This window comes from Lingula anatina, chromosome 9 (genome assembly GCF_051362555.1).
Source record: "Lingula anatina isolate TDL-2025a chromosome 9, LinAna3.0, whole genome shotgun sequence".
NCBI classification, from domain to species: domain Eukaryota; kingdom Metazoa; phylum Brachiopoda; class Lingulata; order Lingulida; family Lingulidae; genus Lingula; species Lingula anatina.
In genome coordinates, this window is record NC_141775.1 from 5325730 (window position 1) to 5350266 (window position 24537).

A 24537-nucleotide genomic window follows, 5' to 3' on the forward strand; every position below is an offset into this window, starting at 1 on the left:
GATTACATTGCCTTTGTCTACATGTAGATGTGTTCCTTTTTAGGCCTTAAGGATAAAGGTCATCTGACTTGAATGATTGCGCAACCTTTCAATGACAGCCATTTAATTACTATCATTGCATTAACTCCACGTCAACATGCATGTCTTATCCTTTGTGGTTCACAGTCTACTTCTGGTAAACGTATAAGAAGTTCTAGTACACAAAACGAACTACTCGTATACATAAGGGTTTAGAAGCTTGTCATTTTCCGAATGGATTGAACTTTATAAAACACAGTGATCTGTAACACAGACGATTCCGCTGATATTTACAGAAAAATCAAAATTGATTTGTTATTGTATTTTTAGCATGTTTCAACCATAAGCCATTTCTATCTTGCGAAACGGGAGCTGCAGATAGATCGATCTAAATTCTATGGGAATGGGGTCTAAGGTATTGTTGAGACATTACACTTACGTTTACAAAATTAAGACAAAATGTGCAGTGGTTCATGATCAAACTTAAATGGCAGCTGACGGTCTAAAATGTAAGACTGACGTACGTTTTTATTTTATTTTTTTTTGTTTGTTTGTTTGTTTGTTTGTTTGTTTGTTTTTTTTTTAAACCAGAGTCGCTAGTTCATTCATTCAAGTGTAAGCTACGGATGTAGTTTGTCATTCAGACTTATGTTTTTGGTCCAAAACAGTAATAAAAAGAAACTTTCGTATTGAGTTATTTTGGAAAACGGGGTCAGATATATTTGAAAGCGCTGCCTGTATGTATATGTGTTATATGTATGTGTGTATGTGCCTATGTATCGCCCGTTATACTTATTTGGATGGGGGGGGGGGGGGGAGAAACGTCCTGGAAGTTGGGAAGGGACTAGTGCCCGTTACGCCGTTCCTTCAAATCATTGAACGCTATGGACTTGTTTTCTTATATTAGTGATTGCCTGCGAGGACGCAGGTGAACGACAGTTCCTGTCTTACTAATAAAACCCATAATTCTCATATCGGTTAACCGATAACCGGAGAAGACCGGGTTCATAAAAGAACTGGGTAGTCTTAACTTACGGCTGAACATCTAGAGCTTATTGGAGGGAAGCTCATCTGAAACGTGGTAGACTCAGAAACAGTGAATATTAATTTGCCAAATATATCCTTATGCCCTTCAATGCGTCCAACACCCTTTAATCTGTAAGGCCTCAATCACATCGAGAAGAGCCGATGCTGTACAAAGCCGAGAACTAAAAATGGCGGACTCCCTGCGGGGGTACAGTCATTAAATCTCGGCTCCATTGGGACGACGCGTGGGGAGGCGTGTGAGAGGCGGAGAGACTATCAAAGGATTAGGCGGTTTTCCTTTCATGTACATCCGCCATATTAAAGTTCTCGGCTTTGTAGAGCCTCGGCTCTTTTCGATGTGAATGCGGCCTAAGGTGATTGCACAAATCCCAAATAAGACTTCAGTAATGCGTTTGAAAGTTAAAACCAACTAGCTGCTTGGGTTCCTTAGCGAGGCTTGCTAATTTTGTGCACGCAGCACCTGGGTTTTTAATCAAGTGTAAATTGCATGCAGTGGTGTTGGATAACTCTGAGTTCTTTGTCATATATTTAATAAACGCATATATATTAGGTGGCAGTGCAGTTCAGCGGAAAATACAGAAGTGACAAGCAGAACGTGCAGTGTGCGGTAAACGAAATAGGTATATCGCTGAAGAGTTTCATTTGCTATGTGTTAATGCCAATATAATGCAGATTCAGTGAATCATAGATTCATCAGTGATCTTGTAATTGATAAAATAGGTAAGTTTTTACGACACTTGTGACCACGCTTGATAGGTGCTGTCAACGAAATTATCGGATCTAGTAAATATCTAACCTTTAAACTTGTGAAATAGCGATCGTTCTTGAAACAATGAATCTAGCGAATTGTCTATAGAAAATGTTTTATTTTTGATCTAATTTTATTAGTTAATTAATTTATTTTTTTATTGATTGATTGATTGATTGATTGATTGATTGATTGATTTTGAATGATTATTTTTGTACTTATGTCATGGACTTGTCTTTTTCTCAGAAAGCTTCAGTGTGTGGTATAATCCATGACAATCTTTCTATGAAACATAGTATATGTTATTTTGACTTAGGTCTACAGTTAAAATATCAATGGATAAATATTCATTTGTCGCCTGTACCATTTAGAATAACTTAATAATGATACGAAAATTTCCTTTGAGTATCCCGGGGGAAAACTTTAGTTCCTGAACCAAGGTAATGATGTTAAACTCGGACTGGCGTTTACGCAAAGTTGACGCGGCTGTTTCCTTAGCGGGTTATTTTTGAACAAAAAATTTGGTCCATATACCTAAATAAGTCGGTTATTGAGTAAAACGTAGTTACAACAATTGGAATTCAGAAGAATTAGAATGAAAAAAAAAACGAGAAAAAATATTTTATAGAGTATAACATTTTTGTTACAAACAATGTAGAGAGTGAGAAGGCAAAATTTCGTCCCATGATTTTCTTTTAAACAGGACTAAGGGCAAATTTGTACCGTTGATTTAAAAACGGCCCGTTAGCCAAAGCAGGCTAGAAAACATGTTTATTTAAAAACGGTTGCTATAATATTATATAATGTTTTCGACAGTATTTGTCTTCGGAAAAAGTATGGTTAATTTGATGACGTCATGGCAGCGGCTTTGAGGTGATAATGCTATTTTCGTCTTCTTGGTGTTTTCAACAACATGTACTTGGACTTGTCTTAGAAAAAATTATGGTAAACGAGCAGCGACTGTCTGTAAACAAAGTCGGTAGACGAGATGTATTTGTGCTTTAAACATGTGATGTTCAAGAGCATAAAGGCTAATTTTCCGGGTACATGTAGGGCGTTGTTTTTTAAGGGTGTGGACTAATAAACTTTTAAGAGCATAAAAAAAGCAGGGGTCAGCAATAGGGTTTGAACTAGGCACAATCATATATTTCAAATCAATACCAATTTTTTATTCATTAAAAATAGATGTGCAAAAATTTCTGATTTCTCAAGTATTTTTTATTTATAAGTGTATGTTCATGTTTTTCATTGTGTTTTTACTCACTTCGACCTGTTATTTAAATCAACACACCAAAATGAGCAGGACATTCATGCTTTTGCATGAACAGTCAGCACTAACCGGGAAGCAGAACATAACACTTCATATTTCAGTTTTCAGTGAACTTTCCCTTGGTCGCCATATTCACGAGAGATGGCGTGGTTTGGCAAGAGTAGCAAGATAGCCCCAAAAGATGACACTTCTATGAAGTCCATACATAGTGCTTTGTCCCATCATGTCGGGACGGAGACACCGGATTCAATGACACCCTCACAGCTTGATGCCGCCATTTTGGAGATGTTGAATGTCACGCCGACCACGCTGCAGTCGGCTTGCGCAGGTGAGTGTCTCTTGAAAAAAGATGGGCCTCGATGCCAGTATCCCCCGCGCGTTTTCAGAGTTTTGGTACTTAGGTTTTGGTACTGCCCTATAAACTAAAGGATGATTCATTTTTAGTGTTCTTTTTTTATTATTTCAGTTATGTACTTTTATTCACACCTCCTTCTTCTCCTTTGGCTTTCGGCTTTGAACCCTCTCTTTTACGGAAGGATTGCTCAAATTTTTAGAAATAATGATAACCTTGGTCATTCCTGGAGTGAACAATTAGTAAGAAGTTTACAAAAAAAAAATCAATGGAATATAAGAGATATTTTTCAAAGTCATTACATAACTGATTTAAAAAATTTGGTAAATGTAATGTAATTAGTGGGGTGGGGGCATACTGCACAAGCCCCAGGGTGTAATACGTCCACTTCATCATTATGTGTGCTTAAGCCTCGATTACATTTGACATGCGATGCCCGTACAGCGCTCGTACACTGCCAATAAATCCCTTTTCGTGCGGTAGGACTGTGCGTAGGCGGGCGGTGGCCGTGCGAGATCGCACGAAATCGTACGGATTCAAGGGTTCCGTAGCCTCAACGATTTTGTAAAGCTTGAATATTTGACAAATTTCGAAATTCGTGAGCCCATTGGTCGTACCATTATCGTAGATAGCAGTTCTCGTACGGGTACTGTTCGGTGAACATGCGGTGATCGTGATAATGGTTGCACCTGTTGTTGGTCTCTTTCCCTTCCCCCTTTACTGGTTTCATGCATGTGGCATAACAATAGTAAAGGTGTTTAACCGACAACATGTATGTATTCAAGGAAGCCAAACGGAAGGCGTACGGCAAATACACTGAGATTGAAAAGGTTCCGCACGATCACCTTCAAACCGTGACAAAAAGGTTATATCGAAGAAATGGCAAGGCACCTTTACGTAAAGTCAACGTACTCGCTGCAGCTGTTAAAAAGTCATACAGAAAATCGTATACGATTTCATCGTACGGTGCCCGTGGCAATTGTAATCTAGGCTTGATTGTCAGTAATTTTAGAGAATTACATGTAGATTACTTTCAGGAGGCCTTACAAGTTTAATGTTGTCAGATGGCAGTTTAAAGGCCGCATTTGTAAGCAGTAGGACACTGGCGATTACAGGGATTAAATTACTGTCAGGGCTGCAGAGATTAAAAAAAAGTGGAGAGTGTAGGGTTTCATTCAGAACAGGGGACTCACAGATCCGCAGAGCAAATATGGCCGTCCCACTTGAATGCTTGTTGCGTAATCCCCGCAGGAAATCTATTCAGTGTCTAATCCTGAATTAAGCGACAAGCTTTTTAGTGGGTCGCCATATTTTATCTGTGGATCTGTTAATCCACTGTTCCGAATGTTCTAGGACAGAAAAGGTTCACCCCTCTTCATTCCATCTGATAAATAGCCGTCCAGTACATAGGCTGACCAGACTGACAATATCCTCAGATTCAAGATTCAAGAAGTTTTATAAGAGCCCGCAAATAAAAACAGTATTCAATGTAAGAAGTAAATTAAGTACTCAGTACAGAGCTACCGGTACAAGGGAACCAAATTCTTTTTGGAGACAAGAGTACAGACAAAATTTCAACCATTATAGAAATATGACGTGAAAACCCAACCCTAATACACCCTTCCACCGCCCTATATAGACCTGCAGCTAGCCATGCACTTTGACCAATGCATCTGTTACTCAAATGCATTAAGCATTGAAATTAGCTGTGTGGTTATTTCGATGTTTTACGAGTACATGGATTTCAAGACCACCTTAATGTAATGAGAACTCTAAGGTGATTAAATTCATATGGCCAGCTATAATGTGAAAGTACACAAAAAGGACATGCTCTGTAGGCAATATCCTTGTCCTCTGTTTGCCCCTGCATGCATATTGCATTATTACATTTGACACGTTTGAAACATTTGTTCTGGTTATGTGTGACGGAAATGAAACGAGGCAATATTAAGATTTTCAGCATTAATATGGTCTGAAATTCGACACAGCGGCTTACATTTATTGCTTGTTGCAAGCAACATGAAATGAACAACCATTGTATTGATGGGGCTCCCGTAGTTCAATGCTTGTTTTTTGAGAGACGAGCCTTAAAATTAAGTGCTGTACATATCCAGATATGATATACTAATATTTCTAAATTAATGGAAATGTAGCTAGTGAAAATTGTTCTTTTCAACCAGGTAACCCGATAACAAAATCCGGAAAGAGAAAGCAGATGGCAAAGATGATAATTTTCACCATGTTCCCTAATGTCGTCTTGATGGGAATCACAGCTGCCATATTTGGCGAGAGAATCGCAGCCTACACCGGCATAATTAACCTTCAACAGGTACATATATATATATAGATATATGTGTATTGTTTTATTTCATGTGTGTTAGCCTCGGTGTTACGTATAAACAGTATACATCAATACACTTTTGACCAAAAGGTTTTCACACCTCCAAATCTATGTGTTTATGCTTACGGATGATCACCTTACGGCTGTAAACCTTTTTTTCTAAATACAATATCCATCATGAGGAAAATCCGCTTTGTTATAAACGCTAATTCAAACTAAGATTGTCTTTTTTGTCATAAGTTTAGTTTGAAAAGTCAATGAAGCAGACCCTTTTTAACTAAGATGGTCACGCAAAGTTGTTATGAGACGTCAAGAGCAAATTTGACTCAGACTTGAGAACTTAATTTGTACATTTCCGATGGTGTGTTTTGATCATCTTCAGGCTATATCCGAGTGTACAACAATGGGAGCGTTTGTACGACAACTGCAAAACGAGAGAGACACAAGTGCCTTATATCACAGTTCTATAGGTAATTTATTAAATAACATGCAAAACTGGATTTTGTTTCACAGAGAACTTTTAGTCGATGGGCAATTCTGGCCAAAACACATGGTGAGAATTTATGCAGATTTAATGAGTTGCGCCTCGCAGTAGATTTTAAGAACATCCGGAACATTTCGGAGTTAAAATGAAAATTTAAGTCAAAAATTGTGGAGTCCACTCTTCTTTCATTTTTAAATCAACATGTTAAAATACACATCTAAAATTGATATGTTGAAATATACATGTAACTTTTTCATCGGACAGGCCCAGAAACAAAGAGAGCACTGATACTGCAATACCCAAGGACTGACGAAGCGCTTGAGAATATCACTAACTGGCCAATGCACCTGATGAGTAGCCAAAAGCACTATCAGAGCAAAGAGAGGTTTTCTTTGTTCCTGAAGGCACACCGCTATGGCCTTGAGGACGAGCAGCAAAGAGTCCTCAGGGAGCTGGATTTCTATACATCGCATCTTGAGCTGTTCGTCAGATGGATGTACAACTTGGCGAGCGAAGAGGTAATTCTGGGAACCGCAGTGTGTTCCCCATTACTTTCTACAGGTTGCATTCGTCCCATATACTAACCCCTGGCAAATAGGCCTTTTTGAGGCTAAATGACTAGATGTTGATTTTTGTGTTTATTGTCCCGTCAGCCAAAAAGGCGTTATGTGATATACGACTGATGATTTTTTTAAACATTGATTTTAGGTAGCTAGCGGATCCGTATGGAAGCGACTGGTCGCATACCTAAGTATAGTCCAGGCCAAGTCCGAGCTCGGAATCGAACGTTCTATTGGGGCTATATTCTACGCTAGGGGAGGCTTCGAAACAAGAGAAACTTACTTGCGGTTTCTAGAGGCGCAAGATAACGCCCAGTCGATGCTTGGAGGCGCAAATCTTTACGCCGACATGGTCCAGGAAATGTACAACAAGACTTATTTGAAGAACAAGACAATGACGAGCATGATCTCGGATATGAGAGAAGACATCCGTGAACGCGCGTTTACAGGTCGTAACCGCTCGGCCACAATGGCGTTGTACTGGTACGATAATTTGACCTTCCAAATTGACATTATGTTAGACATCCAGAAGGTGGTGGCGGACACGATGCTGGTGACTCTGAGGGAAAGGGCACACGCCGAGCGACTGGAACTTGTGGGTAAAGTTGTCTTTCTCATATATTGCACTCCTCCGATGTCATAAATTTAATAATAATAATAATAATAATAATAATAATAATAATAATAATAAAATTATTATAATAATAATAACATTATTGGCCACATTCAGAATGGATGCTCCGAGTACTTACTGATCCGCCGACTAAATATGACCACCACAGTTCAAAGGCGATGCCGCTGATTCCTAATGGTCTCCCCGACTCCACACGTGCCTGTAAACGGATTTAATATCTGGTTCGAGGTTTAATTGCTAGGCCATTGCAGCCATGGCACGTGTGGAGGCGGGGAGACCATCAGGGATCAGCGGCGGGTTCCATTTTGAACTGTGGTCGGCCATATTTAGTCGGTGGATCAGTGAGTACTTGGATCATCCACTCTGAATAGGTCATTCTATGGCCTCATTCAGAATAGGGTTCTCACAAGTCCGAGGGTCAAATATGGCCGACGCACGTGAATACTACCCCACGGATATCTATTCAGTGTTTATTAGCGGATTAGACGGCAAGCTTTGTAGTGGGTCGTCATATTTGACCCTCGGACTAGTTAGTCCCTTATTCTGAATGGGGCTATACAAATGGAAATCGTACATGCTTCCCACCCAAAACCCCTAACTTTGAATAGCGCACAGGGTGACATCATACACGGTACATGTAGAAATACTAACTGAAAACGTTGGCTTGAAACTTGGTACGCAGCAGGAGACAATAAGCACTACCTTAATGACATAATTACCATATCCCACCTGCTGTCGGTAACCAGGATGTTGGAAGGTATATCTGCGTCACCAATGTAATTTTCATGGAAAAGGCAGTTTGCTTGGTTTCACAAATGCCCACATTGGCTGAAATTCCTAGCAAAATAATTACAGTTGATTAATTAGAGTACGCACCCACGACCCTATTGGTGTCTGCCCGGGTTAAAATCAGCGAAGGTACAGTGGAGCCATTGAGGGTTCGTTCCTATCCACGACGTCAAATGAAAACTTTCTTCCTTCTCATTGACAACGCCACCTTGTAGATTTATCTCCTGTTACGATAGTCTGGTGTAACGAAATTGAGGATCCGTGCAACAGAAATTCCGCCCTTCACTTGGTAATAATGGTTAGGGTTAGCCTTGCCTAAGTGGGTCAAAATCTAGGGCAAGGCTTACAGGTACCTGTACAAATTATGGGGAAGCGGACTCTCTGTCATGGGGAGTATGTGTCACGTTACACTGGGCACTGTATTTTATGCCGCACAACGCCTGTTCCGAAACCATACATGAGGTTTTGCTTGTTAAGCATATACAGAGCATTTCTGGAAGGATTACTTTGGATGTTTTTGTTTTCATCGTTTCCTTCACATCGATATTTAGTTTGACGTAAAATATTTATTAGTTACTTTCAAGGCAGAAAAAAAGTTTGTAAAACTATAAAAGGTGAATATATCAGCTCGTAGGGCTTGGCTGTTTGGACATGCCAACTTGAAAACCCTTAACATGTTATAACACGATAGGGTTTTACTCACTTTCATAAGTTTTCCACAAGTTTACGTCCTGCTATTTATATGATTACCACTAGGGTCGACAGCAGGGTCTCTCATGTGTTATACCCAGGTAGCCTAGTAACTGGTCAATATCTTTAGAAAATTTAAAAAAAATAATAATTTGTCAACGTGTACCGCTCATTGTGAAAAGTACCTGTTAAAACTGCTATTTCTCCATGTTTTTTTCTAGGGGAGGGCGTTGCGTTTATGATAGCCCTACTGCTGTGCCCCATGATAACGAAAGCCATTTACATGATTACCAGCCAAATGCAGGGGATTTCCATGATGCTGTCTGCCAAGTGAGAATAGCGTCACATCTCTCTCTCTCTCTCTCTCTCTCTCTCTCTCTCTCTCTCTCTCATTACATCAATACCCATGATCCTCGATACCCTGAAGACTATGAAAGAATTTGGGTTATAACCACATTTCAGAGATGATAAAAGATTCACAAAAAATCTAAAGGCATAATCCATCACTTAGCTCAGCCCCATGTCACGCGTAATATTAGGTAACTTCATTAAAACGGGAATTTACTTCATATAAAATGACTTACTGCGTCTTTTGAGATGACCCCTTTCCCGAGGGTTACTTTCATAAGATACAAAAAAAAAAAACTTTAAGACTAAACACTGCTTTTTGATCTGGCCAATTTTGTAATTGAGATCTTCTTCACCATCCATCACACACACACACACACATCTGACAGCATTTTAAGTACAATTATATTTAATTCTCAGCTCATTAAGACTTGATTGCAACGCGAAATCCGCCTCTAATCCGTCGACGTTAATTTCACACAAAGAGTCTTTGACCTTTATATTGCAAAAGCCGATTGTCCTGGAAATCTATACGTTTTTAATGGTCACTAATGCGCACCATACCTAGACCCAACAACAGAATCACAATCTATAAACCGTTTTTTTCCCCTAAGATTCTAGATTTTGAGTCGCTCATGTTATGGACATGGCGACTGAGACTGATGAATTTAACTTGGTAAATGGTAAAAATAAAAATTCAGAACTCGAAAACTGGTTTATAGATTGCAATTTGTTATGAGGTTCCATGTACGTTATTGGCGGTTGAGGAAAAATCATGAATTTTTTTCTATTCAATGGTCGAAGGATTTCCATATGTCTTTAAGTGTATAATAACAGTTAATTACTTTGGACCATTAAAGTCCCATTGGTCTGATACGGAAGAGATTACATTACAAAGATCACACAGATCATAGCAGATCAGATTAAACCAGATTGGTGATTGGCTTTTGAGATCTGATTACGGAGGGGTTTCAGGGGATGCAATCAATCGTATTAGTTTTGAATTCTAGGCTGAAAAAGATGTTAACTCTGACTTTGCCTATGTTCCTGTGATTACATGTGTCTAATTCAAAACATGAGAATATCAAGAGTCTACGTTTTCCCAGGCCTTTTGATAACGTTCAATGCCAGGGCATAGTATTTATGACATCCTCCCAAAGAGTTGTGACATTTGTGAATTTTCAATCAGTAAAATCAGAATACGACCATTAACATTTTTACTGTGGAATGAAAACGAGAACATACTTAAATGTATTCGACAATTTGTTGTTTTTTTTTCTTTACTTTCGGGCGTTAATGGTTTTCACAATATTAACTGCTTAATGTCTTTTATTGCAGGACGAGGGAACTGAACAAAGAAAAGAAACGCACCGACACCCTTCTGTACCAAATGTTACCCAAAACGATCGCCGAGTCACTAAAAAGAAACGAGGACGTTGTCGCCGAGCTCTATCAAGATACGACGATTTTCTTTTCAGATATCGTTGGCTTCACCGACATATCGTCCCGTGCCTCCCCATTTCAGGTAAAACTCGAGGTATAGTACGAAAATATGTGAAGGTGCCCCGATGAGAAGCGGTGCTAAAATTTGTAAATAAAAGAATGACGACGCTCAGGCCCGCAATTTCAAAGAGGTTTTTTTTCTAAAAAAACAAAGGTAGACCTTTACCATGAAACATTCGCGTACCTAGATCAAATTTTACCCAGAGTGGTCTTTTCATGGCAAAAAGGCCTGTTCGTTCCCCTCCTCACCCCCCCCCCCCCCCCCCCGACCCATCCGGGTACGGGTCTAACGTGTCATCTCACCCCTCCTCTCTAAGGTAAACCTCGATATTGTATGATAATATGTAGATGATGTCGAGACTGACAGTTTGGCTGTCCCAGTGTGATTAATTTGTACGGAGGCAGTTGGTTCTGAATGGATTGTTCTAAATGCCATTCAATTTAAACGGGCACATTATTTTTATCGCATCTTTACAATTTGTTACTGTGTCATATTCTACTTTATATTTTTAATAAAGGTGATCCAAATGTTGAACAGTCTGTACACGGCATTTGACCGCAAAATCGAGAAATACGACGTCTTTAAGGTGGAAACCATTGGAGACGCGTACATGGTGGCCTCCGGTAACTATCACTCGGTTAACATCGTGTCATTCCGTAGCTTGCACTATCACTCGTTTAACATCGTGTCATTCCGTAGCATGCACTATCACTCAGTTAACATCGTGTCTTTCCTTAGCTTGCACTATCACTCGTTTATCATTTTATTTACTTTTCAATTACATTTAAAGGTTGGAATTTGTACTCCTTTAGAAGGTGGTCTGTGAATGATGTGTAATCCTGTGTTATTTATTATATTTTATGTAATAAAAGTAGTTTTGTGTCTATTTATTAATCTATAAATTTGTTTGTTTGTTTGTTTGTTTGTTTTGGATCCGTTTATTTATTCATTTGTTTGTTTGTTTGTTTCAATGACTATTAATAACCTTTATTACTTTAACAATGTCAAAGGTTTGCCATGCCGGAACGGGACCCGTCATTCCTATGAAATCGCCATCATGTCCCTGGACCTCCTGGACCACATATCTCAGCTGGAAATTCCCCACATGCCCGACGAAAAGTTTCGCCTCAGAATCGGCGTGCATACAGGTGCAGTGAAGATCAGATCTAATTGTCTAAAAGTTTATCCTGGAAACTTAATTTTTACAACACATTTTTACTGATACGGCAAATACATATACGACAGCCCGATTCTAGTCAAATAATTGTCTTCATTTCTTTTGAATAAGTTAAGAGTGATTTAAGGGAAAATAAACTCCATACGTTGAAGGTAAAATATGTTTAATGTTGTAAAGGCACATGTGTTTGTCATTCAGGCCCGGTGGCCGCCGGTGTGGTGGGATTAAAGATGCCGCGATACTGCGTATTGGGGGAGACTGTCAGCATCGCCTCGCGCATGGAATCCCTGGGACTGCGTAAGTACCGACTCATTGTTGTAAAAATAATCAAAAATTAATAAGAATTGAAACTGCTGGCTACAGGCATGAACCCCAACTTTTTGATTAAACCGTCAGAAATATTCTGCCAATATTATTACCCAGCAAACACTTAACGTTATTACAACGTTACCATAACGTTAATTTTACGAAAAAAAAACGTTATGGCCACGTTATGGTAACGTTATAAAACGTTCTGTGTTTGCTGGGTATGACTGTGATACAATTATTTACACTCATTCTATTATAGAATATTATTACATCGTTCTAGCCAATAGGATCCACATCAGCATTACCACGTTTGACGCGCTGAGCAACCTTGGAGGATTCCACATGACAAGAAGGCATAAGCTTGTTAAGCAGGTAGTTTTAAACCCCATTTATCCCAATTAAATGGTATGTTTTTCATTTTTTTATTCTTGATGTATTATTGATTCTTTCCTTTTAATTTTGATTACATAGTGTTTCTGAATATATTTGTGTGTTCGTTTCTGTTTTGCAACCACGTTTTCCTTTCCTTTCACGTTATTCCTCATCGTTAAAATCAAACATTTTTGTTCAAAATTTACCAGGCAAATCCAATCTTTCACTGCAAGAAACTTAATTCACATTTTATTTATCCGGTGCATAGCTTACTCCCTGTTTTTGTTAATAGGAAACAAGCCTTTGTTTATTTTTTTCAAATCTCTCATTCTCGTTTAAGTAATACTTCTCGCCCTTAGGATTACAATTGTTTTACATATTTAGCATAAGCAGTCTTTCTGGCCCAGAGCCATATTAATTTTAATATAGTACCATAACAAGGCTGTAATGTATAACAAACCGTGGTTACCATGGAAAAAGGGATTCTGTTACCAAGCAATGAAAGAGGAAAACGTCTTTTTCCGGTAGAGTGAAGAAAAGTTACAAATGTATAGATTCTACTGCTTCACCTTAATTTCCGAGACAGGAAGAAGCTATGTAATGAGAGTTAAGTATTTATGGAACAAAAATTACTGGCTTTTCCGGGAAATATTGTCCCCTTTCTCTTAATCACCAAGCAGTGCCATGCGCAAAACTTTTGAAAAATATTTTTCTTAACTCGTTTTTGAGTTTTGAATATCATGTGCGCTGTAGATGTCGTCAAGTTAATGGCTTATAGGCCTTCATTAATTGCAAGTAATAATTAGGCAGAATCAAACAAGTAAAAAACTTACCGAGTTATTGACTGCAAATTGAATTTCCTTGAAAGCCAACAAATGTAGAAATTGTTTTCGTGTTAAGAAAAAAAAATGTCAAAGTCACATATTGTTTTTTTTTTTTTTTTTTTTTTTTTTGGTCGGTTAAATTGTAAGCTCTTACCACGTGTATAACTCATGCAATATGAGTTTTGGGTGTAACACAATATTTAAAGAATTTCTAATGAAAACTAGGCGGCTCTTAGAGATTGCCTAATAAGGAAGTACATCTACTGAATGGCGGAATGAAACATCAGAATGGAAAATTCTGGTAATCATGCAAAAGGCAATGTAACGAAAACAAGTAAATGCGTGATCGGTGCGGAGAAATTTGTATGAAAATTAGGATACAACATATCTTGAATCTTAAATGAAAATAAGTTGGTGAATAAATGATTGAAAGCTCCAACTCGTCGTCGTCACCAATGGATGATAGAGATGGCGTCTGCTGAATCACTGCCGTGACAGTAGAAATAGAAATTTAGAAGAACTCGAAAATGGGTGTAAAGATCAATAGTTTTGGATATGGTATATTTTAGTTACCAAGGGCAAGCGCTGAAATGTCCATATTATTTCGTTTTTCGCTATACTAAAGTCTAACGCGTCCTTAAGCTCAGTTAGGTAGGCAAATGTAGGGATCTACAACGTTTATTTAATGATGATTAACGAAATGATAAAGCCACACTTACCAGTAACAAGATGAGAGCATTTATCTAAATTTTTCTGATGATTATTAGCTCATTTGATTGAATGAATAGTTAAATAAATATAATGTAAATATACTCTATAGAAAACATCACCCTTCCTTGGATAAATTAGGAAAGAAAGAAATTGATTAAATATGAGATTAATTTGCTATCTATTTGGCGATGTCCACCTATTTCGCCAAGTCCTTAGAGAAGGAAAAATAACCCTTTAACCAATAATGTACACACAATATGATAATGATCGATTAATTTATAATGAAGTAATTACACCATTGATTGAAATATTGATTGAGATATCCTGTTTCATGTTGGCAGAGCGAGCACTTGGTTTCCAGTGCTGGGAAGGGGGACACCACCACATACTGGCTCCTGGGGAGTGACCACTTCAAGACACCTGGTGGTGTTTCAACGCCCAAGTACGATTCAAGCGATGTTGAAGGTAGGTTGAAGGCCGCAATGCAATTTTAGCAACGCCAACCACGGTTATGTTTTCACTGGTGTCTTTTTATGTGCGTCTATATTTGTCTGTTTGGCGGTTGAGAATAGGTCTAAGCAAGTTAGATTTCAATGACATTGTCTGGATAAACTATTATTCAGGAGAGAACAGATCTTACAATGTCAGATGAATCCGGACTTCTTAATATTTTTGAAAGAAATTTCATTTTTTATCCTTTTCAGTAATCGATTTTCCTTGTAGGAGATCTTCACTCTTGCGTTGGTCTGTAGTATTAGGCTACCGAAGTTTCGTTTGGATATGCGCAAAAATACCTCGAATGTTGTGTCATTTTGCGCAGCTAACCCACTTCCGGGAGCAACCTCGCCATCTGTTTGCAAGGTTATTCGGACAGGAATGGCACTCTATATACATTTTTCAGGGTTTTGGATAAACTACACAGAAAACAGAGTCAAACTGCAGAGGAAAAGCAAAGATACTGTAGAGAGTAGTCACGTACTGAAGTTTAGCTACGACAAATATGCCCATGTAGTCAGCTAAAGTCACGTTGCGCAATATTTAACGTGCCTCCAGAAGTGACGAAATCTCGCAGAATACCGCAAAATTCAAATGTCACTTCAGTAGCCTATTGAACAGGGGTTGACCAACTTATTGCGCCATGTTGCTATGATAAGCCCTGTCCATTGGATAAAATTGTTATCATCTGGACTGGATAAAGTTGTGGTTCACAAAGGCTGGATAAACAGCATGATAGGCCTAACTGTCCAGCGGATAGGCCTACATAATTTACCAGAGACAGTTAACCGTACGATATTTGGAAAATAAATAATAAGGGAGTACTCTGGGATATTTATTTGGAAAATAAATATCCCAGAGTACTCCCTTATTATTGTTGTTTGTTACGCGCTGTAGGTTCATCCGTTCTTATGCGTATTGCTTCATTATCATTTATTATTTATTTATAACTTCTCGTTGTAAAAAAGCATCCTTTCTTAAAGAAATCTTATCCAAAGAAACATGTTTTCAGGGCCAAGTTGCTCTAAATATGGAGAATCGGAGGAAGTTCCTCAAAATGCGTTCATAGAGAGGAGAGGGAGCATTACCTACCAAGAAGACGAGTAACATCACATTTCTATCAGGACAATAGCGTCACATCATTACCCGGACATAGAGTGGCGTCACATCATTACCTGGACGAAGAATGGCGTCACATCATGACCCGGATGAAGAATGGCGTCACATCATTACCCGAACATAGAGTGACGTCACATCATTCCCGATATGAATTTCTGGTTTGAAATTGAGTCTTTTTAATTTGACGGATGATTAATTAATGAGCATAACGTCAGTTTCTGTGTTGTAAAAATTTCTGTGTAGCACAATAGTGATTTAGTAACGATTGCCTCTAATACTGTCTGACACAATTCTGGATTGGTGGTGACAAATAGAATCAGCAATGATTTAATTCTGGACAAAGAGATGCGCGCGCGTGAACGCATACTGGAAATGGAACATTGACTTAAAAATGAGGCGGTAATCCAAAATACAGGGATAGGTGTCGTTAATGACCGTCTAATATTCTCCTTGTTTAGTATTAGTAATTCAAAATGGTAATTTTTTCTGAGGTTTTTAATCGGGTTTTTCTTTTTAAAAGTAAAATTTGTGTCTTGTTTGAATTATTTTAATTCTCACTAAAGATGTACATCTTATTCGTGCATGCGTTATATTATAATAGTAATAATTATTATTGTTATTTTTTTTGGACATGAGCCTTTCACCACACTCACTCCCCCGTACACACACACTATCTCCTTATACTCGCTTATATTAGTTAATTAACGGCCATCTACTTCATAAATAATATTATTCATTATTATTATTTCCTGTCCCTTTACCTCTCCACTTTTCAAATACCCCCTCCCTCCCCAACTCCTCCTCGTAAAACGCCACGCCCATTATTGAAACTGTTTTGGTTTTTTTTTTTTTTCAATTTGAAAAATAGCAATATTTTGAGAAGCGGTGTTGTCAGCATGCAGTTTTTCACACCCTAGAAATAACGATTACACTGCCCCCTATTAGCATAAAAGGAAACTGCGCTTTTGCTGCATTTGCTTGCCTCAAGGACTACTTGCCTGTTCTGGTATTGATCCTTAATGCTAAAATGATCGATATTTGGCAACATGCGTATTGTACCAGTAGCAGCTGCCATGAGAGAGTCACTAATCGAAACAATTCTTGTGAGGAAATATAGATGGTATTGAATTTTTATAAAATTTGCAATATATTACGTTACGTATTTTGATTTTTCAAAGATAAGGATATTTGTTGGCGTTTACCCATTATTATGTGACCAGAAAGAACATTAAAGAAAGATAAGCAATTATAAGAAGAATCGGGATCCATCCATTTGTGTCACGTGGTCACTCTGTGTGTGTGTGTGTGGGGGGGGGGGGGGGGGGGGGCGTCCTGTCGCCTGCCTGTAGTGCACATCACGTAGGTCAAACTTGCTTGGATATTTTTATTTGTATCTTACAGAAATATTTACAATTATTATCAAAATAATTATAATACTGATTTATTGAGCACAATCTGAATGTTTATGTATACATGCAGTCTCTCTAACTACTAAGCATGCAGTATAGCAAACAATATTATACAAAATATAGTATGTATATTCACGTTTTCAAATATACTGTAATAGATAAATCGGGTTTTGCAAGAAACGTGTTTGACACCAATACTGTATTCTAATCTAAATCTAAAACAGTATTTTTTAACTCAAATTGTAGATATATATTGAAATATGAACAACTGTCAGGCATTTTAAACATTAATATAATCACATTTAACGCACTTTATATATCTGTATACGTAGATAAATGGGCATCATTTCTTGTTTACATTTTCTTTGCTAAAAAAAGGAAGACCGTGCAAAATTTGACAATATTAGTCGTGAATAAATATATATGTTACCATTCCATTTCTTTGTTTCTGTCACATTGCAGATTCATTGTTTAGTTGGATAGTTTCGTTCGTTACCGGTAAACATGGTTCTGTTTTCGGATAGCGCATGATGTCTTAACAAGGGAAATGTTAGTGGAAGAAAAATAATTGCCTTTGTTTTGTTTTCTTCAGTAATTAATTTGCACTTGTTGATTTGTATTAGATACGGTTTCTATTATCCTTCTTTGTTGCCATGCACTGATATCTATTACATTATTCCGGTGTTTCGTGGTTAATTCATTTCTGCTTTTAATTTTTTTCATTTATTCTATTTTGCCTATACCTAATTTGATCATTCGAAATTGTAATGATTTTGTCAATCATTCAAATTTAAAATTCACTCGATTTGTTGCCCCACGAACACCTGTATACGGACACAGTGATTGAAATTCAATGACTTAGAAGTAATAAAATAAAATAAATGTACATGTAGGCCCTTGTCACTTTGCTTGGTATTTTACCTTTCTTAGGGGGGGGGGGGCTTTCACAAGTTTCAAACTTAGCTTCAAACTGCTTGGTCCAGACAAAATTAATGGGAAAACTGACCGTTTTAAGACATGATATAGGCACCTCTGTCATTTACCTACAGTATTCTCCTATATTTATACCTTATCAACCGCTCGAAACTTTCGCCTGGTTTGCGGCCTCTCATTGAATTTTTTGCCCAATTTCAATCCCCTTCAAAGATGGGGCTTTGGCAACATTCGATAGTCCACATGTATTTATGCAGGAGTGTAAATGAGGATTAAATATTGCTGCTTTTTTCGTCTGTTGCATATTTGTGACAGCGGGCCAAAACTCTCATTCAAGCAGTCGGAAGCCTGATGACGTAATAGGGACTTAACCCGTGACTGAAATATTATGCATTAGTTGAACCATATTTTCATAATGATTGGGAATAGGGATACATTAGAGATGCATTAAGCCAATAAAGTGTACATTTATAGAATATATATTATCGGAAATCCGTTACCCCTTGACAACGCAGGTGTGTCGTGGTTTAACCCTAATAATGTACGGTAATTTCTCGATCTTTTCAATGGAGAAAATTATGAATTTTACAGATAGTGTATTTTATAAATCATAATTTCTTATAATTAGAACATTCATATTGTGTAGTAGCAACAAAATTAAAAAGCAGAGTACCCTATAGTTCTGTTCTGTGCAGTAAAAACACCACACTTGCTATACAGAAATATAATTTTTGTGATAATAAAATAATGTATCTGAACATTTGATAATTTTTGCCCATTGAAAAGAACGAGTAATTACCGCAGTAAGGTGAAATGATGTTAAGACTTTGAGTTGATAAGGGATACTGTTGATGGATAAAAGCTACGATTACAGAAGAGCTCAGATTAAAACTTGGTTAAAAATATTAAATGCTTTACAAACTTGTCGTTACATCTGCCGATTAATCATAAATCCCACGAGAAGCGACCCCCCACCCGTCCTTGTCTCTGTGTTCATCATGTCAAATAAATAAAATAATTGACACCTAACGCCGTCGGTGCTTTATAAATGACTGTTCCATAAAACAACGATGGCTTAGGCCGTTGCAGTAACTTTCATACACTGTATGATACGAGTTCAACAATAATGAAATTGTATTTTGGACACAGCGGAATCACCTGCCACGCGATACTGATGCTCTGAACTCTGCGAAAAAATATGTCACAATCTCCAAGTCTGAAAATTTAAAGACGTATCGCAAAATTGTTCAATATTCTAAATAAGCTCATTGTGAATGCCATGATATTGACATATAGGAAACAAGGGAAGACTCGTAAGAGATGGAGGGGTGAGTTAGGAGTGCTGGAAAAAAACTGGAAGTGTGAAGCCCAAGACAGAATACACTGGAAGAAGCATGCTGATGCCTTTGTCCAAAAATGGAACACTTTACTGGTAGGCCCTGAATGATGGTGTTGATGAAAGCTTATTTATTAAACGATTCGGTGTTTTTGTTCTAATTTTTTTTCGATTGTTCTCAGAATAGTGGAACGGAAGTAATGGTCATAAAGGTGTCACACTTGATATATAATGCAAGGGACGTCACTGGTATATGGCAGAGCATTTCTGCATTTTAATATAGATACTTGGCTGTGGTTTTATTAGGTGATCATATCTTTTTGGGGGAAATGAGGACGTGTAAGGTAACGTCTGTACCCACTGGTCGCAAAGAAAAAGGAGTAGAACACGTCGTTAAACGTGAAGTACAAGTATATAATGTACCTGGTCAGCAAATGCCTCGTTTATTGTGTACACTAATGATCTCACAGGGGGCGTTGTGTATTATCATTATTCCTGTTTTTGTCCTACTAATGCATACTGGTCAATATCATTAAGATAATGGCAAAAAGAGCATTTGTATAACTAGGGTCATATCGTGGGATAATGAGAAGAATGGACGTAACACGCTCAAACCTAACCCTTGTCACCAAGGGGGGCTTTTTGACGATGTGCGTAATAACCTGCGCAATGAAGAGTTGAGGATTTTTGTGTTGTAATTACCTTCGTCCGGTTTTGACAATTTATGAGCCTTCTCGATGATGAGAGTTACAATTTAAATGGTCGATTCCAATGTTGCTCACAAGCTTTCAGACCTATTGTTTTTAATCCGAGAATTAAGTAAATCTGATGGAAAGTTGATCAAAACCTCCTGGGTGTTAAAACGGGATTTTCTAGAAACATGTAAGTATCTTTTTTTTTAATATTTTCCAACAACTTGTATTGCAATATATACGTTAGAAGGTATCATATTGTTTATTTTTGTCTGATCATTTCAGTATGAGTAATTTTTCTTCCAAAGCAATCGCAGTAGGTAATAATATACATTTCCCAAGTTACCTGCCTTAACAAAATGCCTTATTTTTATGTAGAAAGTAGTTTAGTTGTAAGTGTATACTTTCAGGCTGTTCGTGTCTTTGTCCAACATCGCAGTTATAAGTATGACATTGGTCAGCATATATATCTATTTGAATCACCTATTTTTGTACATTTTATGTGTTATAACAATCTTATTTCTCAATTTCGTCGAATACCTTTTTTAGGAAAGACCGACTCTGGGTTAAAATGACACTTGTTTTCCATAAAAAAGAACCGCTCAGAATTGTTTTCATTGTCGTATTCAGTCTACTGCAATATTTTTGGTTGTGTACAAGATATTACAGATAATTCTTAACAGTATCAACTGAATCCGAGCCTCTCCGTATATTTCAATAATCTCATTGCATATTGCTTTGTTGGAGGTCTGCACTCTTTCAGTAAGGTCTAATTTATTTATTTATAACCTCTATCAACATCATCAACATTATTCAAAATAAATTTGTTTTCACTTTGACATTTTGTGATCTTTGTTGGCGATGATAAACAAGCTGACACGTTGCTCGTGCATAAATGCCTCTTCAACAAACTAACCTCGCATGGGCGGCCATTTTCAAGGTACCTCCGTAAGTTATTTTACTTTTCGTCTGCCATTTATTCTAGACTATAACAGTGTACTTTTTTTTCTTAAGAAACCATTCCTCACCATGCCTCAGTTTATGAAGAATAAGGTGGCGTCAGTGGACGGCCGGATCTCCGTGCCTTCCCTGAAGAGTATGGCGGCCCTCAGCAACTCCCAGGTGTCTCTCAGCCAGTCCACCCTCGACCTCGCCGTCATGGAGATGCTGAACATAACGCCGCAAAATTCAAAGTTTGATTTTTGCGAAGGCAAGTGTGTGTTGTGTGTCTGGGAGATATTTTTGCGAAGGCAAGTGTGTGTTGTGTGTCTGGGAGATATTTTTGCGAAGGTAAGTGTGTGTTGTGTGTCTGGGAGATATTTTTGCGAAGGCAAGTGTGTGTTGTGTGTCTGGGAGATATTTTTGCGAAGGCAAGTGGGTGTTGTGTGTCTGGGAGATATTTTTGCGAAGGCAAGTGTGTGTTGTGAGTTTGGGAGATATGACTGAGTTGAGATTAAAGGGATAGCAACTGTTCACAAGCAACTGTTCCATATCTTACAATAAATACGTTGTAAACAGCTCATTGAAATATAATAAATTCTATTTTACCACCAAAAACGGTGGTTAACGCAGTTATTCTGGAATTTGTTCTTGCCATCACATCATGTGGCCTCCCTAGATGGCTACACTCTGTAACAATCTCTTTAGAGAATATTACAGAAGACCAAACTTTTTTGAAAAAAAAAAAAAAAACAGAGACCAACTTTGAATGTGGGAATGGATTCCTTAAATTGTCCTTTACCCCAGGAAAAACCATTTTTGGCCAAAATGAACAGTTGTCATCCCTTTAATCACAAAGGTGTGTTTGGACAATTAGAATTGGATTGGAACATTGGGTAAATATGTAACCTAAATGGGACACTTCTCAAAGCCATTGTGCTTGAATTAAAAAAAGTTAAAAGATTAAAATACTGACGTAAAGTGATAAAATACAGATAGCTGTTTAAACCTCCGTGCATGCCTGTGTGAGTGTGCAGTACGAATGAGATTGCATGTAATTATTATTATTATTATTATTAAATTTATTATTATTATATCAGGAAACCCAATTACAAAATCGGGAAAGCGTCGCCAGATGCAGAAAATGATTTTGTTCACCATGTTGCCGATCTTTGTCCTCCTCGGTCTCAGCGGCAGTTTGGCGGTACAAAAGGGAATGGAGTACGGCCGAGCCGTGGAACTCCTTTCGGTAAAATATCAGTTTATTTGGAAGAAAAAGTTAAATCTGCGACCCCAAAAGGATAAGCCCGTCGTGAAAATAAAACACAGTTATCCCTGGACCCTTATAAGGTATTAGGCGTTTACTAACATTACCCGCAGATCTTTTAGCAATAACACCCAAATTAACCACCAAACCCACAAATTAATATCCACTTACATGTACTTAACATCCTCATTTTTATTGTTAGATAATCCGACAGAGTATCGAGCAGGGGGAGCTGATAAAGAATCTTCAAGACGAGAGAGACTTAAGCGCCCTCTATGTCAGCTTGCTAGGGGACGAAAACAAGGACATTCTTGTACAGCAATATCCCATAACAGGTTTACTCATTTATTGCTTCAATAAACTCACAAACAATACATTTTCACATTTTCGATAAACGTGGGTCATCTGGCTTTGCTAGTCCTCGGATGCGCACATCTTAGATCAATTTTCTGAGAACGTGTCTTCAGTTAATGAAGAGGTATAGATAAGTTCATAGCCAAAGTATTACTAAAATGAAAGTGAAAATTGCATGTCAATTTTAAGAAAATCAACATATAAAATAATCAATACTAATTCTTAAATTGATGAAGTCCATAGTAGTTATGACATGAAAAAGTAGACATTTTTCAAATTACAAAGTTATGCAAGAATCTGCCTCAGAAAATGTTTAAGAATGCCTGTAGCTGTACCCCCTTCATTTTCATCACAATCGGATTATTTATTTATTTATTTATTTATTTATTTATTTATTTGAATGTTAAATCATTTCCAGACACTACACTCGTGGGGTTGAAATTCTGGCCAGAACTGGACACTCCATCTTCCGTTTACCAAACAAGGATGAAGTTTTTGAACCATCTGAACAGGCACCGTTACCAGCTGGACTCGCTGTACCCCGTGTACCACGCCAATGCCAACGTCCACGAGGAGATTTCTTTCTACTCAGACATCATTACCCTGCTTATCCGCTGGCTTTATCAGATGGCCACAGAGGTGAGTTCTTAGACGTGTCAGACCTTTAAGGATTAAATGACGTGCAAAGGTTATTTTTAATTGGGGTTTATTTTACTGCAATAATAACCAGCAAATTAGTACTTTAATCCAAATCCAATTACCATACAACTGAAGAGCATTGTATATAGGTCTCTTTCAGGTAGATGATCCAATTGACCCTTAATAGTTGATTAATCTCTCCGTGTCCATTTGAGTGACTTGATATAGGCACAATCAAAATGTTATATGTATGTTATCAGGATAATACTTCCTAAAGTGGTACTTTCAAAACAAAATTAATTTCGAATGGTTTCAGGTGGGGTCGGGGGAAGTCTGGAAACGGCTGGTGGCATCCATTGAGCTCACCACGGCCAAGCAGCACCTGGGTATTGAGCGGTCCTTGGGTGGGCTCTTCTTCGCTCAGGGAGGGTTTGAGAATCCCGAGGAATACATATTGTATATCAAGCATCAAGATATTGCAAACTCGTCCATCTACTCTGCAATGAGGTACTTTTATATGGTAGAAGAAATGTTTGACGAGTCCCTGATGTTCAACAACTCGGTATTTGCGAACATTCAGAGCATGCGGTACATAATCACAGAGAAAGCGTTTATTCCCCGAGAGCCGGATATTGATATGGGCCATTGGTGGATTGGCAACATGAGCGTCGAGATTAACACCATAGCCCAGATCCAGCGGACCTTGGCCATGGGGATGTTGGACAGCCTTACTGAGAGGCAACATAAGGACGGAGTGAGCTTGGTCGGAGAGTTGTCAGTAGTTTCATTCGTCCTGTTACTCTTTCCCATCATTATCAACTCGGTGTATGCCCTGACAAGCCAGATGCAGAGCTATTCAATCACCCTGGCAGCCAGGTAAAGTAGTCATTATCAGGATAACAAATGAGCAGTATTATTGGATTGGAATTAATTTTCGACCGGTATTCGTGACATTTAGGTTAAAGAAAAAGTTATGTGATTAAATGTACTCAGAAATGAAGACGGTATTTGTCTCTTACTTAAATGACTATACGTTACAGCGTCAAGAATGTTTACTTTGACGTCTGAACTTGCGTGTACTAATGACGGTAAATGTTCTCATTAAATTCATTACTGTCACATTGATAAGAACCGTCTTGGAAACAGGCTCTCGTTAATTTTAGTGAAGCTGATTAA

At 38.0% G+C, this 24537-nt stretch overlaps 2 protein-coding genes across 2 annotated transcripts; both read left to right on the forward strand.

Annotated features, from left to right (window-relative positions):
- Positions 1-1639: 1639 nt before the first annotated feature.
- On the forward strand, positions 1640-17098 carry LOC106164478 (uncharacterized). Its single transcript, XM_086996379.1, has 14 exons — positions 1640-1785; positions 3185-3411; positions 5616-5764; positions 6159-6246; positions 6525-6778; positions 6969-7419; positions 9155-9263; positions 10620-10806; positions 11303-11408; positions 11796-11933; positions 12161-12259; positions 12552-12643; positions 14520-14643; positions 15686-17098. The coding sequence occupies exons 2-14, from the start codon at positions 3225-3227 to the stop codon at positions 15778-15780; spliced, it is 2079 nt and encodes a 692-aa protein (XP_086852505.1). The 5' UTR covers positions 1640-1785; positions 3185-3224; the 3' UTR covers positions 15781-17098.
- A 4093-nt stretch (positions 17099-21191) lies between these two features.
- LOC147759818 (uncharacterized) lies at positions 21192-24241 on the forward strand. Its single transcript, XM_086995568.1, has 5 exons — positions 21192-21372; positions 22202-22350; positions 22571-22703; positions 23141-23361; positions 23678-24241. Exons 1-5 carry the CDS (start codon positions 21192-21194, stop codon positions 24239-24241), a joined length of 1248 nt encoding a protein of 415 aa, XP_086851694.1.
- The last annotated feature ends 296 nt before the right edge of the window (positions 24242-24537 follow it).

What these genes read in the sequence shown, in the direction of transcription:
- LOC106164478 (XM_086996379.1), top strand. Translation starts at nt 3,225, where the DNA reads ATGGCGTGGTTTGGCAAGAGTAGCAAGATAGCCCCAAAAGATGACACT. An exon ending in CTTATATCACAGTTCTATAG is followed by an intron (nt 6,247 to 6,524) that starts GTAATTTATTAA and finishes TTCATCGGACAG; the next exon opens with GCCCAGAAACAAAGAGAGCA. An exon ending in CCCGTGCCTCCCCATTTCAG is followed by an intron (nt 10,807 to 11,302) that starts GTAAAACTCGAG and finishes TTTTTAATAAAG; the next exon opens with GTGATCCAAATGTTGAACAG.
- LOC147759818 (XM_086995568.1), top strand. Translation starts at nt 21,192, where the DNA reads ATGCCTCAGTTTATGAAGAATAAGGTGGCGTCAGTGGACGGCCGGATC. An exon ending in AAAGTTTGATTTTTGCGAAG is followed by an intron (nt 21,373 to 22,201) that starts GCAAGTGTGTGT and finishes TTATTATATCAG; the next exon opens with GAAACCCAATTACAAAATCG. An exon ending in TTTATCAGATGGCCACAGAG is followed by an intron (nt 23,362 to 23,677) that starts GTGAGTTCTTAG and finishes GAATGGTTTCAG; the next exon opens with GTGGGGTCGGGGGAAGTCTG.